The sequence below is a fragment of the Bufo gargarizans genome, chromosome 4 (genome assembly GCF_014858855.1).
Source record: "Bufo gargarizans isolate SCDJY-AF-19 chromosome 4, ASM1485885v1, whole genome shotgun sequence".
Lineage (NCBI taxonomy): Eukaryota > Metazoa > Chordata > Amphibia > Anura > Bufonidae > Bufo > Bufo gargarizans.
This window is the reverse complement of record NC_058083.1, coordinates 339,551,006-339,577,344: the sequence shown is the minus strand read 5'-3', so window position 1 is coordinate 339,577,344 and position 26,339 is coordinate 339,551,006. Positions and strand designations below refer to the sequence as shown.

The window sequence follows — 26,339 nt, the reverse complement described above, 5'->3', positions numbered from 1 at the left end:
GTTGTTCCAAATATCTTGGAGAACTAACCACAGATCTTCAGTGGATGTAAGCTTGCTCAAATCCTTCTTTTGGGTAAAGTATATGCTTGCATTTCTGAGCATGCAGAAAACCATCAAACCTGACAAAATGGCAACTCCATTTGCTGAAATATAGCCCCAAACTTGCAAGGAATGTCCACCGTGTTTCACTGTTGCATGCAGATATTAAATATTGTACCGCTCAACAGTCCTTCGGCAAACAAACTGCCTTCTATTGCAGCTAAATATTTTAAGAGTTTGACTCCAGAGCATCTGCTGCCATTTTTCTACACCCCAGTTCCAATGTATTCCTGCAAAATTATACTGCATGGCCTTGTTTCCATATAGACAGCATGGCTTTTTGGATGCAATTCTTCCATGAAGACTACTTCTGGCCACACTTCTAACAGTAGATGGGTCCCACTGGTTTCTGTCAGTTCAGATCTGGTGGCACTACTGGGCATCTTTTAATTTACAAGCAAAGTTAGCTTGGCCAATCATTGCCTCTATGGTCCTCAAGGTTGCCCGCTTCTTTGTGCTTCTTCAAAAGAGCTTGAACAGCACATCTTGACACCCCAGTCTACCTTGAAATTTTTGCCTTGGAGAAACCTTGCTAATGCAGTATAACTACCTTGCTTCTTGTTGAACTATATTCAGCATAAAGAACAAGAAGTCTTGGAAGTGATGGTCTAGCACCCACAGAGCCCTGACCTTAACACCATCCAGGCTGTCTGGGATTACACGAAGAGACTGAAGGATCTGAGCAAGCCTACAGATTTGTTGTTAGTAGTGTTGTTGCGGGTATCAAATTATTGATACCCAATCGATACTTTTGTACCAGTATTGATTCGATACCGGGACTTTACATTTACCGATACTAGGATGCGCTACTGCACAGCCTAGTGCCCCAGAACATGGCGCACATTGCTCTCAGCACGCTCCATGTTCTCCTCAGTAGCACAGGGGAGAAGGAGTCTCTCCCTCCCTCTCCCCTGTGCCGCTGCTGCCATCAAGAAGAGAGGAACGGGGCTGTGGCCACTGCGCCACCTATGATGATAACTCACCCATTAATACAAATATAGGTGGCGGGTGCCGGCTGCAGAATCACATAGCCGGCACCCGACCTCTATGATAGGGCGCTGCGATCTACGGCAGTTAACCCCTCAGGTGCAACACCTGTATTTGTATTAAAAGGTTACTTATCTTCATTGGTGGCGCAGTGCACCCCCCCATACTAAAAACATTGGTGGTGCAGTGCGCCCCCCCCATCCTGCCCAGTATTAAAATCATTGGTGGCAGTGGCCATAGGGTCCCCTCCACTCCTCCTCATTGGTGGTGCAGTGGCAGTTCAGAGCCCCAGGATTAAACTGCTGGGGCTCCGATCAGTTACTATGGCAGCCAGGACGCTACTAAAAACCTGGCTGCCATGGTAATCTCCCTGCTGCTGTGTGTACTATGCACAGGGCAGCAGGGAGAGTGTGAAGTCCTATTCACCCTAATAAAGCTCTATTAGGGCGAATAGGACAAGGGATGAAAAGATCCCAGGTTCTAGCCCCTAAGGAGGCTAATAGTTATTAAGTTAAAAATATATATATATAAACAAAAATAAAAAAACAAAACACCCTTTCCCAATTTTACATATAAAATATATAAACAATAAATAAACATATTACATATAGCCATGCCCAAAAGTGTGAACAATAAAAAATATCTCCTATGAGATAAACGCCATAACAGAAAAAGTAAAAAAAAAAAAGTAAAAATGCACGATTCGCCATTTTTTTGTCACTTTGTCCCCCCAGAAAATAGGATTGGACTGTTCGATTATGGGCCGGACGTTCTATAAAATGGGGAAAGCAGGCTGCTTTTTTGGAGTTTATTTTTTCGTATAGGATAGTATCGAGTATCGCAATTAGTGTTGTTTCGATACCAAAATTTTGATTCAGTTTCGATACCATAAAAAAGTATTGCGATACCCTATTCCACGCCAAAAATAAATAAAGACACGTGCATTCTGCATTTTATGGAACGTCCGGCCCATAATCTAACAGTCCTATCCAATTTTTGGGGGGACAAGGTGACAAAAAAAATGCCACATAGCACCGTTTTTCTTTTACGGGGTTCACCGCATAGGAGATTTTTTAAATATTTTAATCGTTTGGGCTAGAACCTGGGATCTTTTAATCCCATGTCCTATTCACCCTATAGAGCTCTCTTATGGTGAATAGGATCTTACAGTCTCCCTGCCGCCCTGCCATGGTAACCGATCGGAGCCCCAGGATTACACTGCTGGGCCTCCGATCAGAAGCTGCCACTGCCGCCAATGAGAGAAGGTAAGGGGACTCTAGCCAGTGCCACCAATGGTTTTAATACTTGGGGGGAGGTGCCACCAATGACTTAATACTGGAGGGAAGGGGAGGGTGCTCTGCGCCACTAATGTTTTTAATATTGGGGGAGGGGACGTGCCACCAATGATAATTGACGTTTAATACAAATACAGCCGGCGGCAGAAACACATTGCCGGTACCTGATCTCTATGACAGGGAGCTCGATCAGCTGCAGTTAATCCCTCAGATTGGCAATTAACCCCTCAGGTGCTGCAGACGCAGCGTCCTGTCAGAGGTCGGGTGTGTCGGCAATGTGTTTCTGCCGGCTGTATTTGTAATGTATTGAACGTTAGTTATCATTGCTGGCGCAGTGGCCACAGCCCCTCCTCTTCGTTCCCATTGGTGGCAGCGGCACAGGGGGAAGAGAGACCGCTTCCTTCTCCCCATGCTGCAGAGGAAACATGGCCGCGCTGAGAGCAGCGAGATCCATGTTCTCTGATACTGGGCTGTGCAGTAGCACAGCCTAGTATCAATTAAAGGCAAATCCCAGTATTGTATCAATACCGGGACAAAAGTATCGATTGGGTATCGAAAATTCAATACCCGAAACAACCCTAATCGCAATACTTTTTCATGGTATCGAAATTGAATAAAAGTTTTGGTATCGCAACAACCCTAGTGATTAGTTCTACAAGATGTCTGGAACAATCTCCCTGCCGAATTCCTTCAAACACTGTGTGCAAGTGTACTATGTAACAATTTATGTCCTTTGGAAAGTGGTCAAACCTACTTTCTCTTGTGTTCATTCAATTTAAATGCTGTTAACTGATAAAGTATTAACAGGGTAACGCTAGCAAATATCAGAATGTGTTTAAAATTACAGCTCGCCACACGCCAACCAAACCCATTGACAAATAGGTACTCAATGTAGTGAGGAAAACCCCAGGCATAACACACAAAAGGTGTTAATAGTACACCTAGTTCCAAGTTGTGACAACAAATATGGCTTAGATGAAATAATTTTTGAAATGACAGAAAATAAACTAAAACAAGAATTTGCAGAGTTAAAACAAAACTGACATGACATAATAGCAGAGCAAGCGGCCACAGTCATGTAAAGTACATTGTATTATGTAATGAGAAAAGCTTGACTATAGGATAAGGTTCATGTGAGTTGACTGGAGGAACACCCAGTGCTCTGCACTTCCAGTTGCTGGGAACAATTTTCCACAGTAATGAAGCCACACCCGCCGATGCTTGCCGTCAGCAGATACCGGGAAGCCAACCTGTATCCAGTCTGCATCCAAAGGTCAAACCTGAATCACACACCAACTGCGAAGCTGCCTCACTTAATGAAAGATCAGGTGTGCTCAGCGCTCGCCTCCTCAGCCACAGCTTTTATTACATAGTGAGCAGTTCTATGCATCACTGCTATTAACAAGATCCCCTTATTCTAGGTTTTCATGTTTCCTCCCGCCTTGCACCACACATGTACAATACCAAAGCGGGTGGAAGAGAAACATGGACTGTGTCTTCCCAGTGTAACGTCCCAAAACTAAGGGTACTTTCACACTAGCATTTTTCTTTTCCGGCACAGAGTTCCGCCCTAGGGGCTCTATACTGGAAAAGAACTGATCAGTTTTATCCTAATGGACTCTGAATGGAGAGCAATCCGTTCAGGATGCATCAGGATGTCTTCAGTTCAGCCCCAGAACGGCGTTTTGGACGGAGGAAATACTCCGTCCAAAATTCCGGATCCAGCATTAATTAAATGTATTAGTGCCGGATCAGGCATTAAAAATACCGCAATGCATGATCTGTCCTTCTGGTCTGTGCATGCGCAGACAAGTAAAAATGTGGAAAAAATATATAACTGATCCGTTTCTCCAGATGACATCCGGAGAGACGGATCTGTTCTTGCAATGCATTTGTAAGACTGATCCACATCCGGATCCGTCTACAAATGCTGTCTGGCTACATGCAGATTTCAGGATCCGGCAGGCAGTTCTGGCAACGGAACTGCTTGCCGGATCACTATGCCGCAAGTGTGAAAGTAGCCTAAGCAATAAAGGGAACCTTTCACTATGAAATGCAGCGCAGTCTAATAGTGGAGGGGGAGCTTATTGATATATAGTTTCTAGGAAATTATTCCACAATACTTAAAGGGGTTCTCCAGGCTTTTAATATTGATGACCTATTCTCAGGAGAGGTCATCAATAGCAGATCGGCAGGGGTCCGACACCTGGCACCCCCACCAATCAGCTGTATGAGGAAACGGCACGTGCCATCTCCTTATACAGCTGATAGACGGGGTGTCGTGTATCGGACCGCCGCCAATCTGAAATTGATTACCTCTCCAGTACAAGAATGACTGCTGCATGTAAAACGATGCTTTGAAGGGGATGTCTGCTTTTTTATATTTATGGCGTATCCATTCACTTCATTTGAACAGGAGGGAGTCACCCCACTAAGGGGAGTTGTAATTACCAGATGGAAATGACATACCGGCTCTCCATGGGTAACACTAAATGGAAACCTCCGCCTAGCAGCGAGCCTGGTGACATCACCCGCACTGATGGGGGGCGGGCTTTGGCGCTGCCCTAGCCTGTAAAACGGGTAGGGCAGCACTAAAGCCCGCCCATCAGTGCTGGTGACGTCACGAGGAACACTGCTAGACAGAAGCCTCCACCTAGAAGTGTAAGAAATATAAACAAACAGCCCTTGCCCTGCGTGATACAGTGCAGGGCAAGGGAAGCATCGGAGCATGAAATGCTCTAATGCTCATATCTGAGGGCCTGCCTGGGTCAAAATTGGGATATTTCCAGGTTCTGCTCTGAACCCGGACAACCCCTTTAAGCACAGAGACTAGGGCTCCAGTACAGAACAGTCTGAGGCACAGGCTAAGGCCTCATGCACATGATCATTCAGTTTTTTGCGGTTCGCAAATTGCGGATCTGCAAAACACAGAAGCTGCCCTTGTGCCTTCCGCAATTTGCGTAACGGAACAGAATAATATCATCAAATAATATCTGCATATAGCTGTACAGTGGTGGGCTCTAGAGACCTCAGTGCAACACACAACAGCAGGGTGGATAAAAATCAATGACTTTTAAAAAAAAAAAAAAAAAAAAAAAAAAAAAAAAAAAGGATTTTTTTTTATTTAAATCAGATTTTTTTTTATTTAATATGCTTTTTGAGGAAAATATATTACCATCCAAAGGTTATTTCATTATGAAATAAAGATTACTTTTTTTTAATTATGTAGAATAAGGCTGTATATGTTAAATTTTTTGTTAAATTCCATTAATCCATTCACAATGTCATGCTCTTCCAGAGGTTTTTGTAAGATTACTGGGTAGTTTCTCTGTCTACAAGATATTATCACAGATGCTTCGTTTAATTTTGTAGTTCTCAAAACTGAATTTGTAACATGAAAAGGAGTTGAGAAAAAGATCTTAATCCTAACTTCTACAAACCTATAAAGTACAGAATTAACCCCTTCAGTGCTAAGTTTAAAGTTCAGTGAATAGAATATAAAAAATATTTTTCTGATTGTTGTAGTGGAATAGATCTGCACAAGAAGAAAGTGAAATTAAGTGTAAGGAGGAAAAGGCAAGCAGACAAGGAGTACTACAAAATGAAAGTGAAACTTTCTGAGCACAGTACTGCACAGCCACAGACAGACAAGTCTTTGGATCTTTTTGTGTGTATGACCTGAGGTTTATCACATTCTTTCCTTGGAGGAAAAAAACTATAATGGCAGCAGGCCGTAAAAGAGACCCAGTTTGGCAATATTTTAATGAAGTTCCTTTAGGCAGGCATGTGTGCAAAATGCAAACACTGCAACAAACATGGATGTTTAAGCAAATAACATGCTGTAATGTTATTGTTTCAGTTGAATAAATCCTATTTAAATTGTTATTATTAAGGTAATGATTATTTTTCTCCTTCCTAAGTACAACAGAAAAATTGTCCATATATGAATCTTTATGTAAAAAACTATGATTTAAATCAAGCCTTACTGACTAGTGATTTAAATCGGTTTGATTTAAATTAGGGATCGACCAATATTGATTTTTTAGGGCCGATACCGATAATTTGTGAACTTTCAGGCCGATAGCCGATAATTTATACAGATATTCTGGGAATTTTTATTTTTGAAAATAAAAAATAAAAAAATTCCACAAATCTGCTGAAAATTTATGTTTATTGTTAATGTGTATTTTTTTTGTAACTCTTTCTTTTTCATTTTGACTTAATATTTTGGTGTTTTTATTTTTATTTTTGTAACTTTTTTTTTTACTAACTTTTAGCCCCCTTAGGGACTAGAACCCTTGTCCTATTCACCCTGATAGAGATCTATCAGGGTGAATAGGAGCTCACACTGTCCCTGCTGCTCTGTGCTTTGTGCACACAGCAGCATGGAGCTTACCATGGCATCCAGGGCTTCAATAGCGTCCTGGCTGCCATGGTAACCGATCGGAGCCCCAGCATTACACTGCTGGGGCTCCGATCGGAGGAGCAGGGAAGAGGGGATCCAGTGGAGGGGCGCACTGCGCCACCAATGTTTTTAATACTGGGGTGGGGGGGGGCCCTATGCGCCACCACTGCTTGAGGGGCTTGGGGGGAGGGGGGGCGCACTGCACCACCAGTGCTTAATACTGGGGGGGGGCGGCACACTGCGCCACCAATGTCTAGTACTTGGGGGCGCACTGCGCCACCAATGAAGCTTAATCTCTTATTTTTTCATATACAGGAGGCGGGAGCTGGCTGCAGTATCACATAGCCGGCTCCCGACCTCTATGAGCAGTAGCTGCGATCCGCGGCACCTGAGGAGTTAACTACCGCAGATCGCAGCTAACGCTCATAGAGGCCGGGAGCCGGCTATGTGATACTGCAGCCAGCTCCCGCCTCCTGTATATGAATGAATGTGAGATTAAGCTTCATTGGTGCGCAGTGGCCACAGCTCCTCCCCTCCTCTTGTCCCCTGTACTTTCATTGGTGGCAGCAGCAGCAGCAGCACAGGGGGAGGAGACACTGCTCCTTCTCCCCTGTCCTGCTGCTGAGGGAACACGGAGAGCGCTGTCAGCAGCGCGATCTGTGTTCCCCATACGCTATTGGAATATCGGCAAAATAAATGCAGATACCGATAGCGTTCAAAATCCTGAATATCGCCCGATAAGATCGGTAAATCCGATAATCGGTCGATCCCTAATTTAAATCAAATCCACCCTGCACAACAGTAACCGGTTCTGCACCCGTTCGTCCATCACGCAACCAGGACAGGTTTTGCCCACTAAAGGTAAACATTAAAGGGTTATATTGAACGGTAGCAAATGGAGATCCTGAACCGCAAGAGGAATGTAAACTGTATAACAAAGAAAATATCACCGACTTGCTGAAATCAGAACACCCTTTAACAACTCATGCCCTACTGCCAAAACCTATGGGGCAGCTGCAACTAGGCCATGTGACCGACGTATGGTGATGTGACATGGCCTAGGAAGGAGTCACTTCTCTCACAGAACCCCAGCCTTTTCTAACAGCTGATCGGCGGGGGTGCTATGTGTCGGACCCATAACAGATCTGATATTGATGAGCTATCTACAGGATAGGTCATCCAATATAAAATTCCCAGATAACCCTTTAAAGCCGCTTTAGGGTCCAGTCACACGCCCACAAATGGGTAAGCAATATCGGGAACGGGTGCTCCACTCATTCTCCGCAACAAAATAGAACATGTCCTATTGTTATCCGCAATTGTGGGCAAGAATAGGCAGTTCTATAGGGGGTGCCGACCGGGTGTATTGCGGATCCGCAATACACCACGGACGTGTGAAAGGACCGTTAAAGGGGTTATGCTGTGCTACAATATTGATGACCTATTCTCTGGATCTTAGATCAGCTGGGGTCTCACCCATGCCATTCAGCAGTTTGAAAATGTAGTAGCGCTTGGCGACAAGCAGTTGTAATTACACTGCACCACCCCTCCAAAGAATACGGCGCACAGGTAATTTTGAAGAAGCAGCAGCGATCAAACAGCTGATCGTGGGGGTTCTAGGTGTGGGACTCCCGCCGATCTGATATTGATGACCTATCCTGAGGATAGGTCATCTATGTTGTAGCACTGCATAACCCTTTTAAGAACAGCAGATGTGTTATTCCTGTACTGTAGCTTAGTACTCCAGACTGGTCCTGTATTATTCGTATTTAATGAATGTTAACAAAAGCATCAATTATTTTGTACGGAACAGCACTACTAGCACAGAGCAGCCTTTTATATGACAGCAAGCTAGTCTATGAACTTTTCACAGGTTCACATAAACTGAACAGCATATACATTAAAGGGGTTGTGCGAGATCATAAAAAATCTGACAGGCCTAAAATGGCTTAAAGGGAACCTGTCACCGGGATTTTGTGTATAGAGCTGAGGACATGGGTTGCTAGATGGCCGCTAGCACATCTGCAATACCCAGTCCCCATAGCTCTGTGTGCTTTTATTGTGTAAAAAAAATAAACGATACACAATAAACTGACTCATCTCAGGTTAATTTGTATATGTATAAAAAAAAACTAAAAAAACGATTTAACACAACAAAAGTACACAGAACTATGGGGACTGGGTATTGCGGATGTGCTAGCGGCCATCTAGCAACCCATGTCCTCTGCTCTATACACAAAATCCCGGTGACAGGTTCCCTTTAAAACTAAAACCATGTTAGGCCTCAAGCTCACGACCGTAAGCATTTTGAGGTCTGCAAACCGAGAATCTGCAAAATATGGAAACGGTCTGTGTGCCATCCGTATTTTCTGCACATCCATTGACTTTATTGGGTATACTACACCTTTTAAATTTTGAAGAATGGACATAGGGATTTGGAAAGCAATGAGATGTCATCAGTTTGCCTTCTGCATCTGTACATCTGTTCTGCAAAAGATAGGCCGCTCCATTCATTTCTATGGGAGTTCGGAGATATCCCCTAGGGGACAGGGGATAACTTGTACCTACCGGAATACCCCTTTAAACCATTTTGGGCTTGTCCAAGATCTTTTATTCTCACTCAACCCTTTTAAAATCAGTTGTCTCTCATGCAGCGGAAATAACTGGCAGGTTGAAAATTTGCCGCCTTGCCAAAATCTGCCAGGATAAAAGAAAAATGACATCTATATGCCATTTTTATTTTTTTGCAGATCCATAGTAACAATGCCTAAAAGAGACAAGAATAGGACACGTTCTATTTTTTTTCTTTGCAGGGCTACGGAACGGACATACTGATGTGATATTGAAATGAATGGGCCCTCACCCTATCCGGAAAAAAAAAAAAAAAAAAACGGACCGGACACGGAAACAAAAAACGTTTGTGTGCATATAGCCTAGGGCTGCTTTTACACGTAGATTTTCTCTGGCGTTTTTCTGGACTTTTGCGTCTTCTGTTGAATTTTTTGCACTGGTGTCTTTAGCATCCTACTTTGGCCTCACGACCGTTGATTTGGTCCGCATCCGAGCTGCAGTTTTTGAGGCGGACCTATTCACTTCAATGGGGCCGCAAAAGATGCGGACAGCACTCCGGGAAAGAATAGGCATTTCTACAAATTGCGGAAGACACACGGGCGGCTTCCGTTTTTTGCGGATCGGCAGTTTGCGGACTGCAAAAAAACACAGCTGCAGGACTATTGGAAACGCAGGACAGAAACTTTTTTTTTTCATTTTGCTACTGACATGTTTGTTCATTAGGTGTTCTTTTTTGTTTAGTCCCCCCCCCCCATTTATAAAAAATAAAATAAAAATTGGCACGCTTTTGGCATTTTTCAGGACACCATAGGAGCCAAGCCTTGGCAGGGCCATCACCCTGCCCCATTCACCAACATTTACACCTGGAAACAAGCAAAAATGACTATCGAAAACTACTCTAGTCAGGCGTAGTTTTCAATCTAGGCATATGGATCGCCTGTAGATGCACCTAATTGATGACAAGGCATATGAGAGATTAGGAGCATCCTCCAACAGTGCAGGGGCTATCATAGACCAATGTAAAACACCAGTCTATGATAAATGAACCCCACTGAGTGCAAAAATTGCCATGTGGCCAAGAAAATGCCTGTGGTTATTCTAGTTTTTTTTTTTACCTTTTAAAAAAACACCCTAGGCCAGTGATGGCGCTCTGCCAGATTCACCTTGGCAGAATACTATACCCCGAAGTGACACGGCCGCACCGGAAGAATCAGCTGGAGGACGGTGTGTGTGGATTCGTAGAAATAATTGCGCCGCCATGGGAGAAGCACCTACTTCATTTGTATGCGCGAAACCATACACTGCGCGTGCGCACTCAGGGTGACCCCAATATCCTGCAATCACCTCTGCTATGTGGTGTCCCCAATATCCTGCAATCACCTCTGCTATGTGGTGTCCCCAATATCCTGCAATCACCTCTGCTATGTGGTGTCCCCAATATCCTGCAATCTCACCTCTGCTATGTGGTGTCCCCAATATCCTGCAATCACCTCTGCTATGTGGTGTCCCCAATATCCTGCAATCTCACCTCTGCTATGTGGTGTCCCCAATATCCTGCAATCTCACCTCTGCTATGTGGTGTCCCCAATATCCTGCAATCTCACCTCTGCTATGTGGTGTCCCCAATATCCTGCAATCACCTCTGCTATGTGGTGTCCCCAATATCCTGCAATCACCTCTGCTATGTGGTGTCCCCAATATCCTGCAATCACCTCTGCTATGTGGTGTCCCCAATATCCTGCAATCACCTCTGCTATGTGGTGTCCCCAATATCCTGCAATCACCTCTGCTATGTGGTGTCCCCAATATCCTGCAATCACCTCTGCTTTGTGGTGTCCCCAATATCCTGCAATCACCTCTGCTTTGTGGTGTCCCCAATATCCTGCAATCACCTCTGCTTTGTGGTGTCCCCAATATCCTGCAATCACCTCTGCTTTGTGGTGTCCCCAATATCCTGCAATCACCTCTGCTTTGTGGTGTCCCCAATATCCTGCAATCACCTCTGCTTTGTGGTGTCCCCAATATCCTGCAATCACCTCTGCTTTGTGGTGTCCCCAATATCCTGCAATCACCTCTGCTTTGTGGTGTCCCCAATATCCTGCAATCACCTCTGCTTTGTGGTGTCCCCAATATCCTGCAATCACCTCTGCTTTGTGGTGTCCCCAATATCCTGCAATCACCTCTGCTATGTGGTGTCCCCAATATCCTGCAATCACCTCTGCTATGTGGTGTCCCCAATATCCTGCAATCACCTCTGCTATGTGGTGTCCCCAATATCCTGCAATCACCTCTGCTATGTGGTGTCCCCAATATCCTGCAATCACCTCTGCTATGTGGTGTCCCCAATATCCTGCAATCACCTCTGCTATGTGGTGTCCCCAATATCCTGCAATCACCTCTGCTATGTGGTGTCCCCAATATCTTGCACTCAGCTCGACCATGTGGTGAGGCTAAACTGCTCAAGATGATGTGTCCGCGCATGCACACTTGGGGGTAAGGAGATCTGATGGCAGGGTGGATAAAAATCAAGGATTAAAAAAAAATAAAAATAAAAAAAAAATAAACATTCTGTCTTCTTTGAGGAATAGGACCTTTGATGATGTCACTGCACTCATCACCATGGTGATGGATCATGTGACGGACCATGTGATGACCACAGTGACGTCACCACAGGTCCTTTTCCTGTGCCCAGCAAAGATGAAGACAGAAGAGAAGTTGGGCTGCGCGAGCAAGTGGAGTTAAATAAATAAAAAATATTAATTTTTAACCCCTCCTATTGTACTATGCATTCTGTATTAAGAATGCAATTATTTTCCCTTATAACCATGTTATAAGGGAAAATAATTAAGATCGGGTCCCCATCCCGATAGTCTCCTAGCAACAGTGCGTGAAAAATCGCACCTCATCCGCACTTTCTTGCGGATGCTTGCGATTTTCACGCAGCCCCATTCACTTCTATGGAGCCTGCGTTGCGTGGAAAACACACAAAAAGGAGCATGCTGCGATTTTCACGCAACGCACAAGTGATTCGTGAAAAATCACCGTTCATGTGCACAGCCCCATAGAAATAAACGGGTCCGGATTCAGTGCGTTCACCTAACGCATCGCACCCGTGCGGAGATCTCGCCCGTGTGAAAGGTGCCTAAGAAGCGTCATTTTGTGCCAAAATTGCACCACAATTCTGGCATAACAATCTGTGTGCAGGTCTACACAGCCTGTCTGGGCTTACGCCATTTTTAGGATTAGTAAATTTGACAGTGTTTGTGGCTTTTTTTTGTTTCTATAAAATAAAATAAATAAGGCTACTTTCACACTAGCGTTCGTCAGTCCGCTTGTGAGCTCCGTTTGAAGGAGCTCACGAGCGGACCCGAACGCCTCCGTCCAGCCCTGATGCAGTCTGAATGGATGCGGATCCGCTCAGACTGCATCAGTCTGGCGGCGTTCAGCCTCCGCTCCGCTCGCCTCCGCACGGACAGGCGGACAGCTGAACGCTGCTTGCAGCGTTCGGGTGTCCGCCTGGCCGTGCGGAGGCGTGCGGATCCGTTCAGACTTACAATGTAAGTCAATGGAAACGGATCCGCTTGAAGATGTCACCATATGGCTCAATCTTCAAGCGGATCCGTCCCCCATTGACTTTACATTGAAAGTCTGAACGGATCCGCGCAGGCTACTTGCGCACTTGCGAAATTTTTTCAAGTTATTAATGCAGACGGATCCGTACTGAACGGAGCCTCCGTCTGCATTAATATGATCGGATCCGGTCAGAACGGATCCGATCAAGCGCAAGTGTGAAAGTAGCCTAAGAAGTTCACGCGTGTTTTTCCAAACCTCTCTTGATATACTAAAGTGGAAAAAAAAAAATGCCAAAAAGCATTGTTTGTAGGCGTTTTATATTTTATATTTCACAATGCCCTTTCTGCAAACATCTGGCCACTGAATTTTTATGCTGAAGATCAAGGGGAAAAAAACACTGCTGTGTGTGAGTGAGCCCAATAAAGAGACATTATAGATGTCCCAAGTTAAGCAGCCATGCCCTGTGACACAGAGTCTTAAATACGACCGCTCTATACAGTACAACCACATATTTGTTTCTGTGCTTTACACCAGATGGTATGTCTGAGTGAATTAGCATGTTCAGACACTTTTCACATAATATACAAGAATAATCCTTTCCAACTGGCAGGCAGGCATACTTGCTATACGCACTACTTTTCCATCCAGTCTGTTCCCTGACAATCCCTTCTGTGACAATGAACTGGAAAAATGGCTACAATGAAATATGTGTATTGTGCTAGGGACCTGCATCAGAATTCAAAAAAGTCCAACACATTCAGATTTTTAGGAGATCTAAAGGTCTCATGCACACAAACCGTGTCCATATTGCAGACCGCAAACCACGGATCCACAAAATACAGACACACTTACTTAAACTACATTCTTATCAGCAATATATGAATTGAGCTATAATAAGTGCTTATAACGTCAGAGATAAGGAGCCTGTCAGCTCCCCAACTGACGGAAGAGAGAGAAAATACAGAGGCATGCTAGAGCATCTCAGCTCTGTGCAGGAAAAAAGGTTCCATATTTCTAAAAAAGATCAATTGGAAAAATTATTTTAGCTTAAAATGAGAACAATGCAATAATAAAAAATTGCTCCCAAAAGGTGTACAAAGCCTTTAAAGTTCCTGACTTAAAGAGGACCTTTCACTCGTATACAAACTAAAAACTAACTCTATCTGTGGGCAAAGCGGCGCCCAGGGGTCCCCCTGCACTTACTAGTATGCCTGGGCGCCGCTCCGTTCGCCCGGTATAGGCTCCGGTGTCTCAGCTCCGTCTGTTGTATTGGACTGATTTTTTTGTAGGAGGCGTGTCCCTTGCTGCAGCACTGGCCAATCGCAGTGCACAGCTCATAGCCAGTCTATGAGCTGTGTGCTGCGATTGGCCAGCACTGCAGCAAGGGACACGCCTCCTACAAAAAAATCAGTCCAATACAACAGACGGAGCTGAGACACCGGAGCCTATACCGGGCGAACGGAGCGGCGCCCAGGCATACTAGTAAGTGCAGGGGGACCCCTGGGCGCCGCTCTGCCCACAGATAGAGTTCGTTTTTAGTTTGTATACGAGTGAAAGATCCTCTTTAAAATCATACAATTCGACATTTGAACTCCACATGCAACCAATCCGCACAAAGACAATTTTTTTCCCTCACATCCATGCAAAATCTGACAGGAAAAAAAAGTCTTTGCTTGTCCACCGGATGCCATATTACAGATGTAGTCTGAACAACTGCAATGGAAAGTTGGGGTGGTTTCCAGTACCAAGCAGACCCCTGGAAAATAAAGCCAGTAACCTTGTAGGCAGCAATGGACAGTCTCATCCAAAGTGTCCACTTCAAAGCACCAAGGGAGCATGTGGAGGGGCACCTGATATTTGAAGGATCTGCGGGATTTTCTGTACGGCGTTTTTTGCGCTTCTGCTGTATATCTAATTGTGATTTATTTTTTATTTTTTTGCAAATTTGATGCATTTTTTTCTCACATCTCACCCTTGCATTGAAAAGTCTGCAGCTAAAACCGCAAACATAATTGACACACTGTTTATTTTGAAATCCGCGCGGCGGGGCTTTTCCTGCAAAGTCTATAAGAGATTTGTGTAACCTCATACACTTTGCTGATACAGTTTTTTTTTTGCATGTAAATACGCACGTATTCCGCAACGTGTGCAGGTGGCCTGAAGATAGACGGCTGTTCATCATGTGTCCTGGAGCAGGGCTGGCCAACCTGCGGCTCTCCAGCTGTCGTTAAATACAACTCCCAGCATGCCCTGCTGTAGGCAGACTGAGAGTTGTAGTTCTGCAACAGCTGGAGAGCCGCAGGTTGGCCATCCCTGTCCTAGAGGGACTACTGCTACCGCACCAATTCTAGTAGGATGCAAGCGTCCCAAGTCGCCGGCATCCTTGTATGAACCAGGGAGGCACATACCACACTGCACTGCCCAGATTGTGCCACAGCATCACACAGCCATCAATGGACACTGTGCAAACCAGTAGCAAGAAGTGCAGTTTTCAGGGACAGCCAAGGAATGCCAGGATGCACCAAGTCACTACAGTGGCTTGTCCCACTTTGAAGAGAAGAAGACCATGGCATGACAACCATGCCCCCTTGTTCTGGCATATGATACTGCCCGATTTCTTCAGGGCACTGCCACAAGAACATGACGTAACTGCTTTGCTAAATCTCCCTCACACATTACTGTAACCAAGTGCCCTCCCTGGTGGCTGCCCATTACACAAGTGCCAGCGAAGTTCCAGATAAGCTGGCTATAAGCCATGTCTATGGGGAAGAAGATCAGCAGCTATATCCATGGGATGATGAGGATCAGCAGCAGCTCCCGGGATCCAAGGAGGGGACCCTCCGAGCAGTATATGAGGAGGTGCACCTGGTCACATTCACCAACTTATGGCACCTACCTCATAGGAACACAATTCGCGGCCAACGTCTTTTCTGGTTACAGCATCCCACGGGAGCCCATAGAGATCAGCGCCACATGCATTTTGCCCACAGTGCCCGGATGCACGAGCGAGTCAACATGCACACTGTATATGCACAGCTCCGGATGATTTTTTGCCCCCTCGCCCCTTCCAGATGCAAGCTGCAAGCGACAAGTACCTAGCGGCTCACTTTTTGCCAGGAAGGGAGCCGGATCCTCCCGCGCAGGCGCCTTTCCCCATTCACAAGCGTTGGCTCACTATTAGGCAGCTGCAGAGGGGAGGCTCTGTAGCAGGCACTGGTTTGCATATGAAGGAGGGTAGAGTTTGGTCAGTTCTGTGCAGGATGAGGTTGATAGGGCGCATTACATTCCAGAGATGACGGCAGGGTTGTATAATGTCACCGGCCGGCGGGTCACGGGTAGATTACTCCGCTGAGGCCTGCATGGCGGGTGTGACTCAGTGGAGCTGAGGCAGATAAAGGCTCATAAACACACATTGCCCTCAAGTGTCTCTCATTGTAATTGCACTACAATGGCCTCACCAGCATGAACATTTCCATGCCAATGCCTTGCCCTCAGCACGGCTCCCTGCATTCTGAAAACCAGAGGTGAAATGGAGCAATTCACGAATACATTGCAATAGTCCATAGAGAGAGAAGTAAAAAGTCACCCACTCCTCTGTTACCTACGAATGTGTGGTTATGGGGCACCATAGCGTGATTGGAATGGTGCCCGTCTTCCCCATAAACCATAAGAGCACACAAGCGTACTGGCTCAGTGCGTGTATTGCGGATCCTAAACGTCCGGTCTGCAATATAAGGACACTGGCCGTGGTGCGGATGCGGACCCATTGACTTGAATAGGACCACAATTTGGAACATAAGATAGGACTTCACTTATCTTTCGCGGAGCAGAGACATGGATCTTGCAGACCAATGCGGTCAGCATCCGCAAATGATGCCATATTCCCCATTTATATAAACCAATTTCATATTATATGAACCACAACGCAATCGAATTGTTAAAACAAAATTCTTTATTAAATATTTGTTGGTTAATAAAGGCCACGATGCTTATCATGCTACGAAAGATAATTCAAGTTGATCAATAAATTAATAACCAATTAATACAATTTTAGTTAATCACTTATGAAAATAACTCAACAATAAACCACTTAAAAAAAAACTTATGGTCCACTCCACAGAGTGACTTAACTCCCATCAATAAGCAACGTGACTAATTTAAAAAAGTCTGGGGAGGGAGATTGAAATTTTATACTTATGTGAATGCGCTAATGACGTTGTGTCTGCTCTTTTATAGGTCCAAAAAAGCCGTTTGAAGATTCACCAATCAAGCATCTTCTTGATGTCTCCTGCCAAACTGCAGTTACCTTGGAACAGTCCATTCAAACCTTCAGTGCAGGTAAGTAGATAAAATTGTGAATTAATACCACCAATGCCATGAGAGGTGTCATGACATCATGACTCCCCTCATTGTATTTACAATGAGGTTCGCTCCATGACGTGCACTTGGCTGGTACCCATAAATTACAGACCGCTATTTGCGGTCCGCAGCACGTGGACACACGCTCGTGTGGCTGAGCCCTAATATAAAGTGTATGGCCTCAGGGTAGGTTCGGACACTTTCCAAAGAAGTAGGACTATGAAGATTTTCTAGAACAGATTTTTTTTTGGGGGGGGCAGGTTTAATTGAAGCACAACCATGTATACAATGAGGCACCTAAGTGGATGTTCACATTGAGCTTTTTCAAAGTGGATTTTGGTACTGATTCCACACCAAAAACCATGTGGGAAAACGCTTGCAAATCATCTCCTTTGATTTCAGTTGGAAAACCGGTTGTTAAGCTTTGAATTTATACAGCACAGTTCCCCCCTTAGGCCTAGTTCACACTTCAGTGATTTCTATCAATTAGGGCTCATGCACATGACCATTGTCGGCTGGTGCCCGTATTGCGGCCTGCAAACAGCAGGCCCGCAATATATGGACACCAACAGTTTGTGCACCACATCACGGATGCGAACCCATTCACTCGGTCCATGCCTCTGCACTGCAAAAAAGTGGAGCATGCACTTTTTTGCGGTGCGGACCACCGGATGTGGATCGCAGACTGAGACCCCATTCAAGTAAATGGGTCCTGCATTCCCATGCGGTGGCGCTATGGTCGGCGCCCCCGTGCATTGCAGTCTGCAGCACGGGCCCAGCTGGAACACGTTTATGTGCAGGAGCCCTTATTGTGAGCCAAAAACACAGAACAGAAGGAAATCTTTCCCTAAGGCTACTTTCCCATTAGCGTTTTCAATTCCGCTAATGAGTTCCGTCATAGGATCTCAACAGCGGAAGAAAGCGCTTCAGTTTTTTCCACATTTATTGTCAATGGGGACAAAACTGAACGAAACTAAATGCATTCCGTCCCGTTTGCTTGCTCTCCCATCGCGGACAGCCTGACGCTGCAAGCACACAATCCGTCCTGGCACACAATGTAAGTCAATAGGGACGGATCAGTTTTCTCTGACACAATAGAAAATGGATCCCTCCCCCATTGACTTTCAATGGTGTTAAAGACAGATCCGTCATGGCTATAGAAGACATAATACAACCGGATCTGTTCATGACGGATGCATGTGGTTGTATTATGGCAATGGAAGCGTTTTTGCAGATCCATGACGGATCCGCACAAAATGCTAATGTGAAAGTAGCCTTACACCTTATCTCTGTGTAGGCTTCACTGTTAAAGGGATTCTGTCATCAGATTTAAACCTTCTACCCTAAACATATGCTCATGTCCAGACTAAGGCCAAATGCACACGGCCGTGAGCGGTCCGTGGAACCGCGACTTGGATTCCTGCTGAGAGCAGGAGCGCACGGCGGTTCCACGGATCGCTCACGGCCGTGAAAAACGGCCGTGTGCATTCGGCCTAATACGAAGAATCCTAAGCTGGCCTTATTAAACCTCACTGTGGCTCTATTTGCCCCCAAAAACCTTTTTTATAACCTGTCAATCACTTACTTAAAGGGAACCTGTCATGTGGATATTTGATTATAATCTAACTAATTATATACAATCATTAACTACTAAAAAGTACCTTAGATGTATTCACTTACTGGTGTGACAGATGGTTACCTCATAATATACACACAAAGATGCCGCATGCTATTGAGCAGATTTGAGTCCAGCGTATATTTAATTCAGAGCTATAGCCACTCTCCCGCCCACCTGCTGCTGATTCATATGGAAAATAACTGTCAATTAGCAGCAGGTAGGTGGGGAGTGCCAGGAGCTCATGAATATTCATGACTCATCATTATCAGCTGGAGCTTTTCAATACAAGATGTTGGCAGATTGACTGGGTCAATTAAAGAAAGTGACCCAGCATTTTGCTAAGCGAATCAGTCACTTATTTATGTTGCCCTTAGTTAGGACACCATAAAACTGGTGACAGGTTCCCTTTAACTGACATTTTTTATCGTAACAACCAACGATTTATACAGGAAAATCATGACGATTAACAAGGTTGCCCAAACTTTTGCATCCCACTGTAGTTTTTATTATGTTTTACCACTTAAAAAAATCTAAAACTTTGGAAAAAAATATATTTTTTACCTGGCATCGCCATATTCTGACACCCATAGCTTTTTTATATTTATATTTTCGTCTACAATGTTGTGTAGAGGCATGTTTTTTGCGAGGCGAGCTGTAGTTTTTATTGGTATCTTTTTGTAGTAGATCAGACTTTTTTGATCACCTTTTTAAAAATATTTTGGGTGGTGTGAGGTTACCAAAAACAGCACATAATCCAATTTTATTTTTCTCCATTTATTCCATGTATTTTTTTTTTCCATTATGGCATTCATGATGAACTTTTATTTTTTGCAGCGTTCATTTTTTGACATTAATAAGAGAGTAGTCAGAAGACAAGCTGAGGTCAGAGGAACGAGCAATCCAAAAAGCACAGGAACTTAGCTAGTGAGTCAGAGACTATCACAAGCATTGGTTTAAGGCCAGAAAGGGGTTTAAGTAGAGCACCGAGTCCCAGGATAAGAACCTGATAGGTCATAACTCAGCACTCCATTAGTCAGAACACACAGGAATAGAGCAGCTGAGCAATCAACCCACTACTAATCTCCCCCAGCAGACACCTGCTGTGGGGAGAAACAGAGCATCGCATACTGTTGCTAAGTATGCTGTCGCATCTCCGGAGGGCGTGGCTTATGAGCACGTCTCTTCCGGCGCAGTCGTACCAAAGCTGGAGATCTCGCCAACACTTTTTGATCACTTTTTATTATATTTTGTTATGACAAATAAGCAAAATACATTAATTTGTGTATTTTTTTTGGTGACATGATAATTGTGTAGTGCGGGTCGTCATGGACATAGCGATATCAAATATGTGGTGGGAACATTACTTTTTGCTATTTTTTCAATTTAAATGGGGCAATTTTTTATGATTTCATTTTACTCATTTGGTGCTAAAAATATCTTTATTCAATTGGTCTTTTTTAAAATACAGTGATCCCTCAAAATAGTTGTATTAGTTGCTAGTTAGCAGCTATTCTTAACTGTTATATGTAAGGACTTGTTTTATCTGGCTTAGTTATCTGCTTATTTTTCTTAAATCTTCATTTTCTCTTATCTTGGATGACATTTTGTGGCATTAGAACAAATGACTCAATTTACAATGGTTTCAACATACAATGGTCATCCTGGAACCAATTAATAGTGTAACTGTGAGAATTGTACTTTTACTTTGTGCCCGTCATCTAATAACCCTTATCTCTAAATTACTAAAAGGTCATAAACACTTATTTAAAGAGGACCTTTCATGGGTCCAGACATTATAAACTAAGGATCAGGATATGTAGGGCATAGTGCAGAAATCTAACTGCACTTACTATTTTTTCTGGGCGCCACTCCGTTCGCCCACTGTGACCCCCTTGTATTCTCCCGTCTGGTATTCTGATTTTAGCATCGGTACAGGGAGGAGGAGACTGCCCTGTTTCTCAATGGGTGTCTCCTTCTCCCTGGCTGTAGGGCTAACAAATGGGAGCGTCACAGCCAGGGAGAAAAAAAAACTCACCTTCTCTCTAAGCCACATTCTTTTCAGTAAGGTAAGAATGGAGCTATAATGAGTGTTTAGGAGATCAGAGATAAGGAGCCGTCAGTTGAGCTGCTTGACGGAACAGAGTGAAAACATACTGTATGATACAAAAAAACTCTCAAGGCTGTAGAGAGAAAAGGGCTCAAAATTGAATAAAGTCGTTTGCAAAATACCATATTTTTCGCTTTATAAGATGCACCTGATTTATAAGACGCACCTAGGTTTTTGAGGAGGAAAATAAGAAAAGGTGTGCTTTTGGTGAATTTGGAACTAATGGTGGTCTGGGGATGACATTGGTTTGGGGGACCTGTGGATGATGCACTGTTATGGGGGATCTGTGGATGACAATCTTATGGAGGACCTGTGGCTGACGCTTTGTTATGGGGACCTGTGGCTGACGCACTGTTATGGGGGGACCTGTGGCTGACGCACTGTTATGGGGGGACCTGTGGCTGACGCACTGTTATGGGGGGGATCTGTGGCTGACGCACTGTTATGGGGGGACCTGTGGCTGACGCACTGTTATGGGGGGACCTGTGGCTGACGCACTGTTACGGGGGGACCTGTGGCTGACGCACTGTTACGGGGGGACCTGTGGCTGACGCACTGTTACGGGGGGACCTGTGGCTGACGCACTGTTACGGGGGGACCTGTGGCTGACGCACTGTTACGGGGGGACCTGTGGCTGACGCACTGTTATGGGGGGACCTGTGGCTGATGCACTGTTATCGGGATCTCTGGATAATGCACTGTTATGGGGGATGTGTGCTGTGACACATATGGCCATGAGGGGGACCAGCATAAGATGCTATATGTGTGGATGACACACATATAGCATCTTATGCTGGTCCCCCTCATGGCCCTATGTTTCACAGCATTACTTTATTAGTATGTGTCCCATTACACTCTGCGCACAGCAGTCACTTTGTGTGTAAAGTCTATTTCTTTAATGCTGAAGCAATCGCTCTCCTTTGATAAACTAGCCTAATCGCCTGAAACAGTACTCACTCTACGAATGTAGCGGTCCGGCCGGGGCGTGACATCACTCAGTAAGTCACGCTCCTCCCACTTCATTAATTGATTTACTATGTTTAATTTGAGATACGAAAATGATCAGCATGGGGGGCACTGTGGAATGTGTAGTCCTTCCTTCCAAGAATAAATCCCCCTCCTATCTAAGTGCAGGTTATACATAGATAGAAAATAATACATATACAAAATGGATGCCTTTATGCTTTTCCTCACAAATCCCCTGTTTTGTGAATAATTTCAGGTATTGCTCAGGAGGTACATTGACATGTGCTAATCACTCATCCAGGACTTGCCTACCTCTTCACCTGATTCCCTCCTGAGCATCCTGCAAATTGCAGCATAACTTTATCCTGGATCTTTCCAGGGGATCTTGCTTGTTGGATCTTCCGGTTTAACGCCTAAAAATAATAACTATATTGTCTGTGAACCATACCCATTTGGCTGGAAGTATCTGATTGTAACAGTTTTCCTTTTCTTCTTGCACAATTTTCTCATGATCCAAAAACCTATTTTTAATATTACATATATGATTAATACAACTATCACTACTTGTACTATATCATGTAAAATTACTATAAACCACCCGCCAAGACTTCAAAACCAGTTTGTTGGATTTAGAAATGAAAATGTATTCCCCCACCATGCTCTTCAAGCTATTTTTCTCACATTTCCTTAAAGGGATTCTGTCACCAGGATTAACACTATAGCGATATTTTTATGTGCCCATCAGTCTCCATGCAGTGTTTTAAAATGATCCCACTGTTACTGCTCTGTGTGTGTTAGATTCTTATAAAAACCGATCTTTTTGATATGTAAATTACCTCTGTCAGGAGCCCAAGGGGTTGTCCCATGATTTGTTGGAGCCCAGCCGCGCCCATCGATCCAGAGCCCAGCACCGCCTACCACTTAATTTATTCACTCCACTTGCCCTGACGTCAGTTCTTCAGTATTCAGTATATTGGGAAAACTAGATGGGCCAAATGGTTCTTACTGTATCTGCCGACACATTCTATGTTTCTATTAATGTCTACTTTATCAAAAAAACAAACCAATAGCCCAAACGTAATGAGAAGAACACTCATATAAAATATTTGTAGCTTTATTAATACATGAAATACATTGTATACACACAATGACATAAGGCACAAGGCCATGGGAGGGCGGGACGCCCCGTGTATCGGGGCAACAATCCCTACCCTCACATGCACTGTACTGACAGGGGAACAAACCAGAGAATCCAAGGATACTCAACCACGCACTGATGGGTCTAAAGTTGTCTGCAGCTATTTGGATCCCACAGTTTGGATCATCCACATGTGAGAAGCTACCCTCTCTGCATCGGCACGGACCCCACATACTTGAGAAAGGGGTATAATTAGTCCGAAACGCGTTGTCACTTATTATCCAATATCTAAAAAAAAAAAAGAGTTTTACCAACATCCATTGAAGTCGTGTTTGCACTAAGAAGGTATCCCATTTCTGTACTGTTTCTAGTACATATCCCCCTACTGAATCTCACATCACTCCTCCGGAGAACCGGACACTCCACTCACACAGATTGAGAGGTTCCGGCAGCACCGACCTACCGCCAGCACGAATATTGTGCCTTTTAGATGCACAACATCAAAAGATGAGCACAATAATTGGCAACCCCATTTTCTTCTAAATACCTATTTAATCTCTTACTACCCTATGAGGGCCTCTCCCTTCCTCGCCACACGTACTCTATCACCATCTAAGACTTAAAGCTCATGCACACAACCGTATCTATTTTGCTTTCCGCTAAAAATGAATCCTCAAAAAATACTAATGATGTTCGTGTGCATTCTGTATTTTGTGGAACGGAACAGCTAGACCCTAATAGAACAGGACAAGTTCTATTTTTTTGCGGAACGGACATACAAAAATGGAATGCATAATGCAGGGATGGCCAACCTGAGACTCTCCAGATGTTACAAAACTACAACTCCCAGCATGCCCAGACTGCCAACAGCTATCAGCCTACAGCATATGCCCTGCCCGGTGGGAATTGTAGTTTTACAACAGCTGGAGAGCCACAGGTTGGCCATGCCTGGCATACAGAGTAACCTTTTTTTTTTGCGGATCCATTGAAATTAATGGTTCCGCATATGGTCTGCAAAACTGAGCGAAAGAAAATACGTTTGTGTGCATGAGCCCTTCTATCCTTCCCTAGGTCTTTTCTGTATCTTCTTGGGAATGTTTTTCAATCAGCAGAGTCTGGTCTTGTTTTGTCCTCTGATTTGGGAATCCCTCTCTCTCCAAAACAAACACTCAGGCTACACTTTGACTCCAATTGCCTTGGCTTTTCACTGACTTTATTGTTTAAAAGTCACTGCTATGATGTGATCCCCTGGCTTCATTCACTCATACGCAACGTGATGGGTATATTCCTCACATACATCCCTTTTCTTCTGTCTCCTTTAGGCTACTTTAACACTGGCGTTTTGAATTCTGTTTGTGAGATCCGTTTCAGGGATCTCACAAACGGTTCAAAACGGATCAGTTCAGCCCCAATGCATGAATGGATAATGATCCGTCCATAATGCATCAGTTTGGCTCCATTCCGCTCTGGATGCAGACACCAAAATGCTGCAAGCAGTGTTTTGGTGTCCGCCTGGCGATGCGGAGCTAAACGGATCCTTCCCCATTGACTTACAACAGGGGTAGGCAACCTCCGGCACTCCAGATGTTGTAAAACTACAACTCCCAGCATGCATACTTCCTCTGTTCTTCTCAGAACTCTCACAGAAATGAATGGAGCATGCTGGGAATTGTAGTTTTGCCACAGCTGGAGTGCCGGAGGTTGCTGACCCCTGACTTACAATGTAGGTCAATGGGGAAGGATCCGTTTTAACTGACACAATATGGTGCAGTTGAAAACGGATCCGTCCCCCATTGACTTTCAGACAAAGTCAGGACGGATCCGTTTTGACTTAGACTTTTAAAAAAAAAGAATAATGCAAACGGATCTGAACAGATACAAGCGTTTGCATTATAGGTGTGGATCCGTCTGTGCAGATACCAGACGGATCCGCACCTAACGCAGGTGTGAAAGTAGCCTAAGGGCGACAGACTCGTCTTGTCACATGCAAGACGTAACATCTACTGGAATCCCTCACCAATCAGGAACGTATTCATTTGTCCCTCATAGATCACTCACACTCTTTAACCTTCTCATTCAGAGATTCTCATGAAACAATATTTAGTCAAATTGAGAATTACTTCATAAATTACCTGACCTTATTATCACACTGCAACCCACTAACAAGATGAACAATTCCCTACTGACATTACTATGTTTAGGCCTATGTCCTGCCCCACGTTGGGCCCCATTTTCTGTGGTCGCAAACCGACCTTCTGATGTGATGCGGTCTCCTAATAGTTCTGAAGTTGAATGAGCCAACTCGAGGTCATGACACAGAAACACATACAAGATGTGTTCCTTGTAATGCCTTCCTTTAATATAATTAGAGATGATTGAATCTAAGTTGACAAAGTGGAATTAGATCCAAATTTCAGGAAAAATTCAATTTGCACCGAATCCGAATTTCCTCACGCTTCGTGGTAACAAATCGCATTTTTTCTTAAAATGGCTGCTGCACATGTGTGGACATGGAGCAAGGAACTTTGGGAAGATGGGGTCACCCATAAAGCCATGCATGCATCCAATCAGCAGCCAGCCCTCTGATGTCACAGCCCTATAAATAGCGGCAGCCATCTTAGATTCTGCCATTTACCAGTGTACTTAGTGCAGGCAGAGACGTCTGCAGGCGCTAGGGACAGTGCTAGAAAAATAAAACGTCATTGTGCTAAAAAAGCCATTTACAAGTTCAGGGAAAGATTATTATTTAAGGTGTACGGAAAGGATAGGGAGGAATCATTCCACAGCATTTATGTAGAAAAGGGTTCAGTAGGGGAGGTTACAGCCTGGGTAATAGGAATAACCCTATTACACCTTGCTGCACTGACTGGGGACCCAAATTGCCATTATACAGCTCTGTAATTCCAGAAAACCATTCTTATTATTGGGGTGCAAGTGCTGTTTGATACAGCCATTAACAGGGTTTATTACAAGGAAATATTTCTACGTCTTATTTGCCCTTGTGCGGTGCAGTTATATGTTCTAAAGCATTTTTTGGCTTGTATTAGTGGAAAAAAAGGGCTTATTAGCCGTTGTGTGGTGAAGTGCGAAAATTGCAACCCTTTTTGGTGTGTATTAGTGGCAAAATAAAAATATATTTGCCGTTCAGTGGTGCAGTTATATGTTTTAAAGCCCTTTTTGTCATGTATTAGTGGCAACAGAAAAATATATTTGCCTTGGCC

General features: G+C 44.3%; 1 protein-coding gene across 4 annotated transcripts in view; it reads right to left on the bottom strand.

Moving 5' to 3' along the window:
* The window catches only part of MAP3K4 (mitogen-activated protein kinase kinase kinase 4), a 205,622-nt gene extending 189,415 nt beyond the window's left edge, over positions 1 to 16,207 (bottom strand). For 2 of the 4 annotated variants that reach the window (XM_044292181.1, XM_044292180.1), the window contains exon 1: positions 15,827 to 16,206. In XM_044292181.1, coding sequence (XP_044148116.1) covers positions 15,827 to 15,831 — 5 coding nt within the window. In that variant the 5' untranslated portion in view covers positions 15,832 to 16,206. Of the gene's footprint in view, positions 1 to 15,826 lie in introns of all 4 variants that reach the window. The other 2 variants (XM_044292179.1, XM_044292182.1) reach the window with 2 other exon arrangements.
* Positions 16,208 to 26,339: the final 10,132 nt, after the last annotated feature.